The sequence below is a fragment of the Cricetulus griseus genome, chromosome 6, assembly GCF_003668045.3.
Source record: "Cricetulus griseus strain 17A/GY chromosome 6, alternate assembly CriGri-PICRH-1.0, whole genome shotgun sequence".
NCBI lineage: Eukaryota > Metazoa > Chordata > Mammalia > Rodentia > Cricetidae > Cricetulus > Cricetulus griseus.
Window position 1 is genome coordinate 17,525,353 of NC_048599.1, and position 13,211 is coordinate 17,538,563.

Consider the following 13,211-nt stretch of genomic DNA (forward strand, 5'->3'; position numbering starts at 1 on the left):
TTACATACAAGCTATCCACCTCCACATTTTCAGCCCCATGCTCCAAATTATCTCAATTTTTGTTCAACTTTGAACAGTGCATGTGTCCTGGCCTACTCCACATGCAAAGATGAATACATGGCAAATTCATGAACTGGAAATCTGTTTTCTGCACCTTTCTTTAATAAGATGTTCTGCTTTGATTAAGGTCATTAGGAGATTCTGCAGTATTTCCTTTGACTTAAGCTGAGTCCATGCAGAACAAAACCAGGAGGCAATTCTGACTTAACCACATTATTAACCTTAAAATTGGAACACAAAGAGACCCCTAAAACACCCTGTTGCTTATTGCTTTTTTTCTTGTATTATATTAGGAGTTTGGTTATGCTCTTGAGGTCAGGCATCATTGGTTTTTAGATTTACATATCTATCTATTTAACTTATCTATCCGTCTAGCCTCTATATTAGTTCTGTATTCAAGTTATCATGTGACTAAACCCCCTGCAATTCAATTAGAGGTTGACATAAGACTCTGGGTGTGTTAAACAGAATTCAAGGCAGTCAAAATGGCCAAGGAAGTTCTTGGAAAAGGTTACCAGCAAATGTTGGTGTTAGAGCTGGGATTTGAATATATTGACTAGGGATTTGTCTCTGTAGGTCCCAAATACAGAGAACAACACAGAAAAAAAGAGGAGATGTCAAAGGACTTTGCATGCCATATTTCTCTTTAGGAGTATAGGGTTTGCTGTATGAATAGTAGAAATAGAAGTAGAGGGATTGGAGGTAGAAGGTTCCAGTAGAGGTATGAGAAGATAAGCTGTCTTCTGAGGGCAATAGTTTCTTAAAGTGTAAGGGACACACATACACACACACACACACACACACAAAATGGGACCCCCCTGGAGCCAATTCCAAGTACATTATGGGCTGGTCACTTTGGTTTTCCATGAGAGGATATCAGCTTTAAAACGACCTATTCTGTGCACTATAGGTCATTACTCAATCATGGTCAAGTTGTAGGAGTTGCTCAGGAGCAGTCTCATTGGACTCCTTTTACATGCTATTTGATAGCTTCCTTACTTCTCCTCCTGTCCTAATTTCTTTTTTCTTGCTATGATAAAACACTGACTAAAAGCAACTTGTGGAGGAAAGGGTTTACTTAGTTGACAGTTTCAGGTCACAATCCTACACTGAGAGAAGTCAAGTCATGAACTCAAGGCAAGAAACTGGAGACAGAAAACATGGAGGGTCTCTGCCTGCTGGTCTTTTCACTCTTGTGATCAACTAGATTTCTTTAACAGCTCAGATCTACCTTCCTAGGCATAATGCTGCTCATGGTGAGCTATGCCCTCCCACATCCATCAAGACAATCTCTTATAGACAGGGCAACTCCAGCTTGATATTGACAGTCTCCAATTTGAGATTTCCTCAGCTGAGTTGAGGCTGTGACTAGTTGACAACTGGAGATAACCAAGACTACTCAATCTAAACCTAAGATGCTTTTGTGTTGTGTTTCTCTAGGACTCAGTGTAACAGACTGAGGTGCTGGGAATGCAGTCCTGTTCAAAATAAGCTTCTTAGAAGACACGCACGTACACACACACACACACACACACACACACACACACACACACACCTGCACATGCAAAGTCCTAGCACCTAGCACATGCAAAGTCCTAAATGAGCATGCAATATAAGAACAAGTGAAGGCCAGTGACCTGTTTCCATTGTCCTTTGACACAACTCTGTTTCTCTCCTAAAGGACTTGTGCAAATAAGTCTTTAGACCTCAAATTCAAGTTCTCTCTGCTCTTCTTCTCAGCCATTCTTTGCCTCAAAAGTGCTCACAAGAAGGGACAACCAAGGAGAGTAGGACTCGTGGTCCCTGCAATGAGTTTGGAGCTATGGGAACAGGATATTCTAGGGTTTCAGTGACATGAAGCAGGGTTGGAAGGGAGATCAGGGACAGGTGGGCAGAATGCACTGGCTTCTGAGCCCTTGTCCTAGGAAAAAGTCAGTCTGACAAAATCCATATGGGCTCAGAACAAGGCCCAAGGCCACACTACAAAGGTGTTAGAGCCACTATGATTTTCCAGGAGAGAATAACTTTCAGCGGCTCAGACAAGTCAGCATCTCTGCGTTGTTGTGTGCTGTCTTGGCCTGTAGGCTGTTACTGAAGAAGGTCACATGGACAGGGCCTTATCTGGGAAAGAGACCAGAGGCTGAAGGCTTGGGTGTATTTACACGGGGGATATAAATTCAACAAACCAATCTCTACTGCACACACAAGACTTTCTCAGCAATTTTCAACTTGTTTGCACCAACCCAAATGTAAACCCAGGACTTTGCCCATGGAAGGCAATTACTGGAACACAATCTCAGTTTGGCAGGTGAGGCTTGTTGGGAGGTGAGGGTCATCACACTGAAAGCATGAGTGTTTCCATCACACATTCTGAAAACTAGTTTCTCTTATGTAGGATTTCAGGACATCTTCTTGGTTGAAAACAAAGCATAAAAGAAATGTGCTCCTGGGAGACCCTGCTGATGGGTTGGCGTGAACAGGGGAGGTGGGGTGGAAACAAGTGATCAGAACTCATTTTCCTAGAACAAACCATCTGGTCATCTCATAGGAAGTCTGCTTGACAGATCCTAGAGATGCTAGACAAACAAAAAATAGTCGCTGGCAATCTGGGAGACAAATGTATAAACAAGCAATTCCTGGGCAGTGTGACAAGTGCTAAGTATGATGGACAGTAGTGAGTGGAGATCCGGCTACATTCCATTCAGAGCCTAGTGACATATACCATAGAGTTGTTTGCTAAAGGCAGACTCTAAAACACTACCCAGCCCAGAGCTCCTGCCTTATAGCCACGACCTCTGCTTTCTAGAATGTGAATTACCACAGGCACAAAGACACTTCAGCTGCATGTATCTTACCCAGAGGGCCACTAGAGCCACAACTTACTGCATTTGAACTGAGATTTCTCTGAACCTCTTACTATCCCTAGGCTAGGGGAACCTCCAAAATCATCACCCAAGGGCTCTGTAGTATATGGGTGTGTTCCAAGTCCCATTTTTCTGGTGATCCTGTGGAGAGTCCTATTTGGCCAAAGTGTGAGTGCATGTCTTTGCTCTGTCTTGAGTCCAGTTGTAGTAAATATTTTTGTGACGACTGAAGACCATGTTGGAGGTTCAAGAGTCACATGGGGAGGGGTCATATTTGTGGACTCTCCCAACAGACTATTTCATTACTTCCCTACCTCTCCTGATTTATTCACTTCCCAAGACTTTGGTGTTTGTTTGCCTGTGGTAGCTTAGTAGGGCTACAAGCAAGACCTTGGAATGCAGCTCCTTTTCTTAAAACACTCCCATACATATGGCTAGCAATGACTGAACTTAGTGGGTTATAAACAATTACAAAAAGTAATATAAAGTTTGCAAGGGGTCATGTTATGTTGGAGGAACATGGAGCAAGTTGGAGGGGGAAATGGGAATAGATATGATATTTTGTTGTATACATGTGTGAAACTCTCAAGAATAAGGACAAAAACTTTTAAAGGCTTCTTAGAGCATTTCTCCAAGAAAGGCAGTTCTGTGTAAGAGGAATCCCACTGTTAGGGAAAGGCAATTTTCTCTCTTTACAGTTCATTTTATGCTCATTAACAGCCCTCTGAGATTAGTGCAGTAATTTCCACTTTATAGATGAGGAGATGGAGGCACAGAGATGAAGTGCCCTTGGCCAAGGTCACTTAGCTACTGAGTACCAGAGTCTGGCTTCCAGCCATGCTCCAACTCAGAGCATGGGAGAGCCAGTGTCTATGCCTGTGGCCCAATATTCCTACACTGGAGGGAAGTTCTTTGCTGAACTACATGCTTCCCACCCCCCTTGCGCCCTGTGAAAAGAGGGAAGGCCTTGGGATAAGGCTACCTCTAATATAAGCATGACTGTGTTTATATGTATCCCTGCACTGTGAGTTGCAGAATATAGAAAGTGGGGGTTGAAGATAGGCCAGTGTACAGTTTAGCATTAAGTCCCAGCATTCCCTTCTAGTGGCAGGTCTGAGGCTCTTAAGGGCAAAGCAATTTTGTGTTAGAATTTTTGTTTTTCCACAGCATTCTTCTAGGTCTCTCCCAAGTTCCCAACAGCTGTGGCCTGCCTCATGTTTATGCTCCTATTCTGACCTATCTCCAGTGGTGTCACAGTAGAGAAAATCAAAGGTGTAGGACATTCTCAGACTATAAATCTCAACACTACCTCTCACTATGTGGCCTGAGAACAATAATTTCACCTCTCAGAACTTTGCTTTTCTCTAGAGTAGGTCTTCTGATGCCTCCTCGCCAGTTGTTGTAAGGTTGATCAAGCCCAGCATGTATTATTCCTTCCATGGCTGTGGTATTCTGGTGCACTGTTTACCTCCCTTGCATACTAGACATGGGGTCAGACAGATGCAAATTCAAAGATTCATATCCAAAGACTCATTTTGCTATTTGCTAGACTTGTTATTTTATCCAAGTTCCAGGACCTCTCCATTCATTTGTCAAATGAGTAGGCAGTCCCTCCCTCCCAGTATCATGATTCAAGAAGTAGAACAAGTACTTCCTGGATGCTGTTCATTGGTGGTATTTTATTTGTAATTTATTTGTAATAGGCTACACTGGACATCTCAAAACATTGTGTTTGACATAGAATATTGTAGTACTTAAGATGCTTAATGAAACTGTGTCCTTAACGTTAACTGAATATTAAATATCTGTGTTCTCACTTCCTAATGAGGGAGTAGAGGGCCCCATGGGGTGGCTATCTTCCTGGGGTTAAGTGTTGCCTCCCAGAGGAGGAGTGTTAGAAAGGTATTACTTGGGGATATATGCCAGCAGAGTTCTGGAATCTTTACAGATAGAAAAATCCTGCTGGACAGAAGCTGGAGGGGATGCTAACATTTCCCAGGCAGGACTTCCCTCCATCACTATGCCTTTATATCTGTAGTGACCACAACCTAGGCCACCCAGAGATACCCGGCCAAGAAACAATAGCCATGCCTGGTCACAGTCCCTAACTGTGTGTGAGAGCCACACATTTTATCTTTCCTTCCACATAGGTTCAGCATAATGGAACCTGAGCAACTAGTACGATGTCACTTTCACAAAGTCACTCATTTGCTTTTGGGACTCTACATCTCTTTTGTACAAAGGACCCTGCAGCCTGGATAACCGGGCTGAAGAATGAGTGTGAACTCCTCAGTCGAGGAGAGGCCAGAGCTACTGATTTAGGCAATATGCACATCTATGGGATGGGTCATCCTCTTGTCCGACACACTTGTGAAGTGTGTGCCTCGGCAAAGCTCTGTTATTAGCTACAATTATCCCATGAGGTGAATTAGGGAACTCAGTGGGCATCAAGAGCCCCCACCCACAGCTGTTCTTGTTGGTGCCTTGATGCAGAGGCAGATGAACCCTAAAAATTCTGGGAAGTCAAGGACCGAGAGGTGACCATATCCTAGTCTGCTGCGCTGCATAATGATGATACCCAGCACTGCCATTGACAAGACATTCAGGCTGTGTGTAGCATATGAAAGATGATTATTATTATTACTCTTCCTATGCTACACAACAAATAAACCCCCAGCCGTTACATATGGTGTGCTTATTAATTCCAGGTGCAACTCTAATGGCTCGGGATATTTCATGTGGATCCACCCTCTCCTGCAGTGGGGTTAGCTTCTATTATCATCAGTTCACAAATGAAGTAAACAACAAACTCAGACACATGACACAACTTCATAATGTCCTATAAGCAGTGTTGGGTTAAATGCTGATCAGACCCCTATCTTCACCATTCTTGTGTTTTAATCAGTTTTTGTGCAAAACTCATCTCTTTACTTCATGCAAGGTATAAATATCAATGCACAGATTATGGAGTAAGACATGGTCATTGTTATATGTGGGGTCTAGGACAAAGACCAGTGAGTAAGGGGGTGCAGGACAATGTTGTGGTACTGTGGACTGGTAGAATAATGTGCGTGGAGGAAGAGGAGGGGCCAGGAAGAAGAGTGAAGTGTTGCAGGATGCTAGCAAATGGTAAGTGTTATAGGTGAGGTTGGGAGGTGAATTCAAAGGCCAAGTTCATGCGGCATTGTGGTCATGCAGACGGATTGAAGGCTGAATGTCTGTCTGTGATGTAACCAAAGTTCTAAATTGTGCATCTGGATGGGAGGAATGGGAGGAAGAAAAGGAGGGAACCTCAGCTCTATGGAGAGAGGCCGTAGCTGAGTTAAACACAGAAGGCAGTGTACAACTTCAACGGTCATCAAAATCAGCACATCTCAGATGTGTGTGCACTTGGGAGGACCTGGCAGCTCCTAGTGGAAGTCTGATGAAGCGCTGATTTTATATTTTTATGGTTGGCACATTTTTCTGTGAAAGAAATAGCTGAGGCCAGCCTGGTCTACAAAGCTACACAGAGAACCCTTGTCTCGAAAAACCGAGAGAGAGGGAGGGGACAGAGGGAGGGAGGGAGAGAGAGAGAGAGAGAGAGAGAGAGAGAGAGAGAGAGAGAGAGAGAGAATTTCACCCTATTTATTTTTGTTTTGTCCTACATATATGTTCTTAAATTAAAAAAAGAAATGGATTTAAAGAAAACTTCATGTAAATTATGCTACAGGTGACTGTTGGGACATTGAGATGTGAATAGAAGAGCAACAGCAACAGAATCCTGCAGTCTCCTCAAAACTCTTGTGCCTCATGTATATTTTCCAGATCCTGTGCATGGCCCTCAGAATGTGGAGATTGTGGATATTCGGGCCAGGCAGCTGACCCTGCAGTGGGAGCCCTTTGGCTATGCAGTGACCCGCTGCCACAGCTACAACCTCACGGTGCAGTACCAGTACGTGTTCAACCAGCAGCAGTACGAGGCTGAGGAGGTGATCCAGACCTCTTCCCACTATACCCTGCGGGGCCTACGGCCCTTCATGACCATCAGACTGCGGCTGCTGCTGTCCAACCCTGAGGGCCGGATGGAGAGTGAGGAGTTGGTGGTACAGACCGAGGAGGATGGTGAGTAAGGGAGGTCTGTTTATGGGATGGAGAAGGTAAAGTATGTTCAGGGGTCATGGCAGTAAGTGGTGAGGGGTGTGTGTGTGTGTGTGTGTGTGTGTATGTGTGTGAGTGTGTGTGTGTATGAGTGTGTGTGTGTATGAGTGTGTGTGTGTGTGTATGAGTGTGTGTGTGTGAGTGTGTGTGTGTGTGTCTGTGTGTGTGTGTGTGTGTGTGTGTGTGTGAGTGTGTGTGTGTGTGTGTGTGTGTGTGTGTGTGTGTGTGTGTGTGTGTGTGTGTGTGTATACATGTGTGAGTTCATATGAAGGCTAGAGTTCAGTGTCACAAGTGTCTTCTCTATATTTTTTCCACCTGACTTTTTGAGATATGGTCTCTCTTTGGGATTTGGTGCTCACCGATTTGGATAAACCATTCATCAAGCTCAAAGATTGGCCTACCTCGGCATTCACGGCACTGGGAATACAGGCATGCTTTGCCATACACAGTTTTTATTTGGCTGCCGGGAATCTGAACTCTGGTTCCCAGTCTTACACAGGAAGCAGTTTACTGATTGATCCAATTCCTTAACTCTGTCCTCCATCTTTAGTCTTCCCACTTTCTCAAGGTCTCCACAGAAGGGAGGGCCTTGCAGACTAGGCATAGTATAATTCCAGAGAGGTTATATTGCCATGAGCAGTGACATAAATATGTGCTCATGGTGACCCATGCCTCCCCATTCTCTCCTCATGTCTTGTCACTTTCTATCCAAGAATTAACTCAGTCAGATGCCTCCTGAAAAGGGTATTTACCTTATTGCTTAAACATGTTGAGATTGAAAACCAAACAACTTGATTCTGCAAAAATTAAAAGAAAATAAACATAGAATAGCTTAAGGCTTAATGTGCACATTGAATGAGCTCAAAGCTGATTATCCACCTGGATGTTCTGCAGGTATCTCAAATACCATGTATTCCAAAATGAACTAATATTCTCTTCTGGGCTGACTTATCTTTTTATGTTCCTCCTTTCATTGAGTGACACCTGGGAACCTAAGAGACTAGAAAATCAACCTAGGAATTTCTCCCCCCTCCACACCTCCTGTCACCCCATCCCACCTCCCCCACCTCCCTCAATCTCTCCACACCCTCCACCCACCTCATCCCACCTCCCCCACCTTCCCCGCCCCACCACACCCCCACCCACTCCATCCCATCCAATCCACCCCATTCTGCCTCCTCCCTACCTCACCATACCTCCCCCATCCTACCCTACAAGGCTCTACAGAGTCTGCTTCATGCACTACTTTGAATGTGACTCCTACCTTGAGGATACTGGAATCTGGAGCCCTTTTTATAGAATATATAACTACCTTCCTTTCTGTCCTTGCCAATGCTATTCCTTCTGTTTAAACTGACATCCCCTTTCATGTCTGCAGGGCAGATTCCTCTACTGCTATTCCAAGACTTCACTTAAATTTTACTTTCTTTATCAGTTTTCTTTGCCTCACATTTCTTGGTTGTTTCATCCCAGAATTCTAGGACAATCTGCCTGTAACTCCACATAGTAGGTTGTCTTGTGTAGGACCGAATTTGTAATTTTTGAGACATACCTAAGAAACATTTCACTGTTTGTTTACTTTTTAATTTTTTTTTCTTGGCCTGGTTAATTTCTGGCCCCATTAAATTCTCTAGAATCTGACTTAATAAAGATTTCATGACTCAGGAAAGTTTGGGCAGGGATGACAAATAGGTCAGTAAAGTGGAAGAAGCTATCTTTCAACTTCTGGGTAGGTCCAAGGACAGCTCTCAGGGTGGGTTATGTCCCATAGATGTTGCAAGCCAGGGGAAGGAGCTGCAGCTTGCCCTAGCTCTAGATGCATTTTTTTAAACATGCAGAACCCTCCCAGCCCTCATCTCCAACAGGGAGAATAGCAGTCTTTGAGAAGCTAGACTCTCTGGGCCAGTACGCCTGGGTCCCTCTTTAATCTCTTAGTACATTGGTTTTCTCACTGCTAAAACAGACTTGATATTAATGCTACCTTGTAGTTTATTGTGAATGCTAAAGGGGATAGTAGCAATAAGCTTTCAATAAGCATAACTACATTTGCAATAAGTCACAGAAAAAAAATTCCTGACCAGAAAGTCTCTGGTACAGAGAACACAGCCAACCAGATGCAGTGGGACACATCTCCACACTCTCACCAACCACTGCACTGTATGTAGAAAGTAAAATGATCCCAGTATATTTGGGCCCTGATTGGAGAAGCAGGGTGGTAGGTGGAGGGAGAGTGGTCAGTGATTACTATTCCAAGACTATCCCCTAGTGCTGGCACTGAGGAGCATTTGTTGACAAAGCATCACGATACAGCCAAAGAGCAGCTCAGAGAGAAACCCTTCTTAGGTGTTCCCTCAGACCCTTTGAACTGCACTATGAGTTCTCCATCTGCAGCAGCAAGTCCCAAGGCCTAGCTTTAAGCTGTGCCTTGTCCTCTATCTTTCTCATTTTTACCATCCAGAGAAAAATAAATAAACCACAAAGCCTTTATCAAAACAATGTGGGAACAGCAGTGCTTTGAAATTAAATTTTTAGTAAACATCATTAATAAAACATCAATCTGTGCTTCAGGAGATGTGTGGACATTATCATATTAAAGACACCAGCATCTAAGACATCCTTCCTTGGTCTGTAGTTCTTCTGAGGCCATAGCTCAGAAACTGCTGGAAGGTCTCAGTGGGATGTGGAGACTCTTTGACAGTTTGTATTTGTTTTGTTTATTGATGCATTGTCTTAATATGTTGCTCAGGCTGCTCTTAAACTCTTGGTCAAAGCCATCCTCCAGACTTAGCCTCTTGAGTAGCTAGGACTAACGCATATGTTAAGACTGCTGTGGACAATCCCTGTAGCTTAAAGCCAGGTTCCCTTCTCCCTAGAGGGAGAAAGCATTGGTTCCTTTTCTTGGAAACTCATTGAAAGTGAGAGTACACTGAGGTTGGAGCTTGGCAGGGATGCTTGCCAGAGAGCAGCCTCCCAGATTGGGTTCACTGACTTTGTGTTGCTCTTACCTGCCCTCAAAACATGGATTTTTTTTTGGGGGGGTGCGGTTTCAGGATCAGTCATTTTAGCACCCTAGTACCTTTGAGGTTTCACAGAATAATTGCTAGAGAACAGCTCCTGGTCCCAGAGACACTGAACTTTATCAGGAAAACAGCCATTATTAACAAAATTTGAGTGGACTTTTACTTTGCTGTATCCTACAAATATCTCAGATCTTCATGGTCATCATTCAACTTTAGCCAAACTGCACCTAAGTGTGTGAACATCTCACATAGGAAGTCTTAGCAAGTGCAAACCACATAACATGAAGTTGGGGGATGGTAAGGATGGGTGGAGGTAGAGCTGAGAGGAGCTGGGGGAGGGGCAGGGATGAATATGATAAAATTATATTGTATGAATGTATAAAAATTTGAAAGAATTAAAAAATATTAAAATATAAAAGATATTGTGGCATTTAACCATTAGCCCTTCAACATGCATAGCTTAAAAGTAAAGAAATTTTCATATATATCCACAATATCACACAACATCTAAGAAACTTAACGTTACCTTACAATGACTCAACATGGGCCATCAAGAAGGCTTAGTATGGTGATTTAGTATGGTGACCACAACCCACTTGGGGACCACATATCAGATCCTTCATATCAGGTAGTCACATCACAATTCATAAAAGGAGCAAAATTACAGTAACAAAAATAATTTTATGGTTTGGAGGTCAGCACAGTATAAGGAAGGGTCTTAAAGGTTGAGAGCCACTGGCTTAGTAGATAAAGGCATTTCCACCAAGTGTCACAACCCAAGTTAGATCCCCGAGATTCAGAAAGTAGCAGAGAACTTACCCTGGGTAGTTGTCCTCTGACCTCTACATTCATGCCATAGTGCATGCGCATGTGCAAACACACAAATTGCAATACCCCCACACATACATATGTGATTTATCTTTATATACTTATATCCAAAATAAGTAAGTAATGCAATTAAAATAGCCCAACATTTAGTTCATGTTTCTTCAAATGTTAAGTTTAACTCTGTATGATAAAACCAGGATGCAAGAAAATTTCTATTAAAACATTAAAAGTTAGTGGTGTGTATTTCTCTTAACTTTATCTAGGTCATCTTGTGCCCCTCCATCTCAGGTATCATATTTGCTGGTTGGTTGGATGCTTGTTATAAAGAGGCAGAGTGTAGTCATACTGCAGCAAATAGCCTTGTTGTGTATGTTGTCAGGTGTTTATGGGGATATATTTTCAGGTAAATTCTTCACGGTAGGATTGCTGAAGCCAAAGGGTAAATGCACAATCAATTAAGTTCTCCTTTAGAGAAGGCCTATCATTTTTCATTTTCACAGGCAATGTGTACTGATTTAATCTTCACGCCAAATATGAAAGAACAAGCAGTATTTCCCTGTTGTATAATAAGGGAATGTAATTTTAACAATACATAAAAATGTAATTGATTATAATAAGTAAAAGTATAAAATATATTAACATAATTGATATTTGATATGTTTAACCACATCTAATAGGTATATTATCCCAATGTGGCAAAACAGGCTTAAACTCAAATGCTTTAATGTAAGGAAAAGTACCAAGGCTCCATGCCTTATTTTTGTGTGCAGTTCTTTTGAGTCTACTCACCTGGTTTCTCAGGTTACAGTAAGATGGAAGGAGGATGCACGTTGCCAGGGTTAGGTACATCTACACTAACAAGAGGAGGGGGCATGTAAGGCCTGCTAAGAAGGAAAGTGTAATAGGAAATAACAACAAGATGGATACAATGCAGTGCAGAGTCAGACAGTAAGGATAAAAACTATGCACCTTACAGCCTCATTTCACTTCAGTTTATTGCTCTGTAACAATTGTAAAGATGACCTCACAGTATTGAGTGATAGCCAGAAATGCTGTTATGTTTCCCATATGCTCACCGTGAGTTAGGCTTTGTGCTCATACTCTTGTTTCTGTAGTCTACTGCCAAACACCACAATGCAGGTGCTGTTGCCATTGTTATGCAGGTGAGGAATTCATATTTTTCAAGTCTTATCTGTGTGGCCTCCCCTGACCATGTGTTATGAAAGCCTAGAGCTGGCTGAAGTCCCTCTAACACTCTTTCTGACTTTCTCTGTCTCTGTATCATAGTTCACCTTTGTTCTTTAGCTTCTTATCTGCTCCTCTAAAGGAATTGAAGCTTGGGGAAAAGGAAGACTTCATTTTGCTTTGGTGGATGGATACCCCTGATGGATGTTTCCCAGTAAGAAGAACACTGGTCTATAATGTGACCTCAAAAACCAATGGCTGAATGGATGAGTTAATGAATAAGTATCTGACATCGAATCCCATGCCCCTTTCATGATAACATGCTGCTCATGGATAGACATCATCTTCTAAGTTGGCAGCTTTTATGTGTCCTTTAGGTGCAATCGAAGATCACTTGTCCTGGCATGCTAAATCTGACTGTTGGTAGCTCTTCTTGACTCCAAGTTCGGTAACACATTCATTGCTTGAAATCAACCATGGTTGGAGAATTCACACCATGTAAATTAGAAAATAAGTAGTTCTTTTCTTCCTAGAGAACTTATGGCAAAATATTTATTAGCAATCCACTATTTTCCTCAACTAACAGTTGTAGTTAATGTCTCCAGCTATGAAGATTCATCTAGAAGAAATAATTTTCCCCCAATGAAACTATAAAACATTAATAGATTGAAACATTTCTCCAACTTTTCTCTATAAGACTTCCTTACACATACACTGGTGTTTGCTGAAGTCTTCACTAACCAGTTTGATTTTTTAGTTAGCTCTGGTCTTCTTTATGAGAAAAGGACAATCAGCCAAGCAGCCAGTGAGATCCCTGAAATGGAGGGGTGAAAACAAATCCATGGCTCTGAGCTTTCCCATGTACAACTTTCATGCTTTCTATTACTGTCCACCAAGTTCTCAATGGTGAACCCATTTTACATGCAAGCAAATGGAGAAGATAAAGAATAAAGAGAGGAGGAGAGGACACAGGGCAGACAAGATGGAAATGGGACAGAAAACGAAGAGAAACAGACAAGGAATAGAGAAACTTCCTTTGACAACAATTTGTTCTCTTTCCTATTGATGTAAAAAACCCCCTTAAATTACCACCTGACTTTAAAGCATAAGAAAA

General features: G+C 42.5%; 1 protein-coding gene across 1 annotated transcript in view; it reads left to right on the forward strand.

Annotated features, from left to right (window-relative positions):
* Nucleotides 1–13,211, forward strand: part of Ptprt (protein tyrosine phosphatase receptor type T) — a 783,865-nt gene that overhangs the window by 397,712 nt on the left and 372,942 nt on the right. Inside the window, exon 7 of the mRNA XM_035446780.1 lies at nt 6,732–7,028. Within this exon, the coding sequence (XP_035302671.1) occupies nt 6,732–7,028 (297 nt within the window). The remainder of the gene's footprint in view (nt 1–6,731; nt 7,029–13,211) is intronic.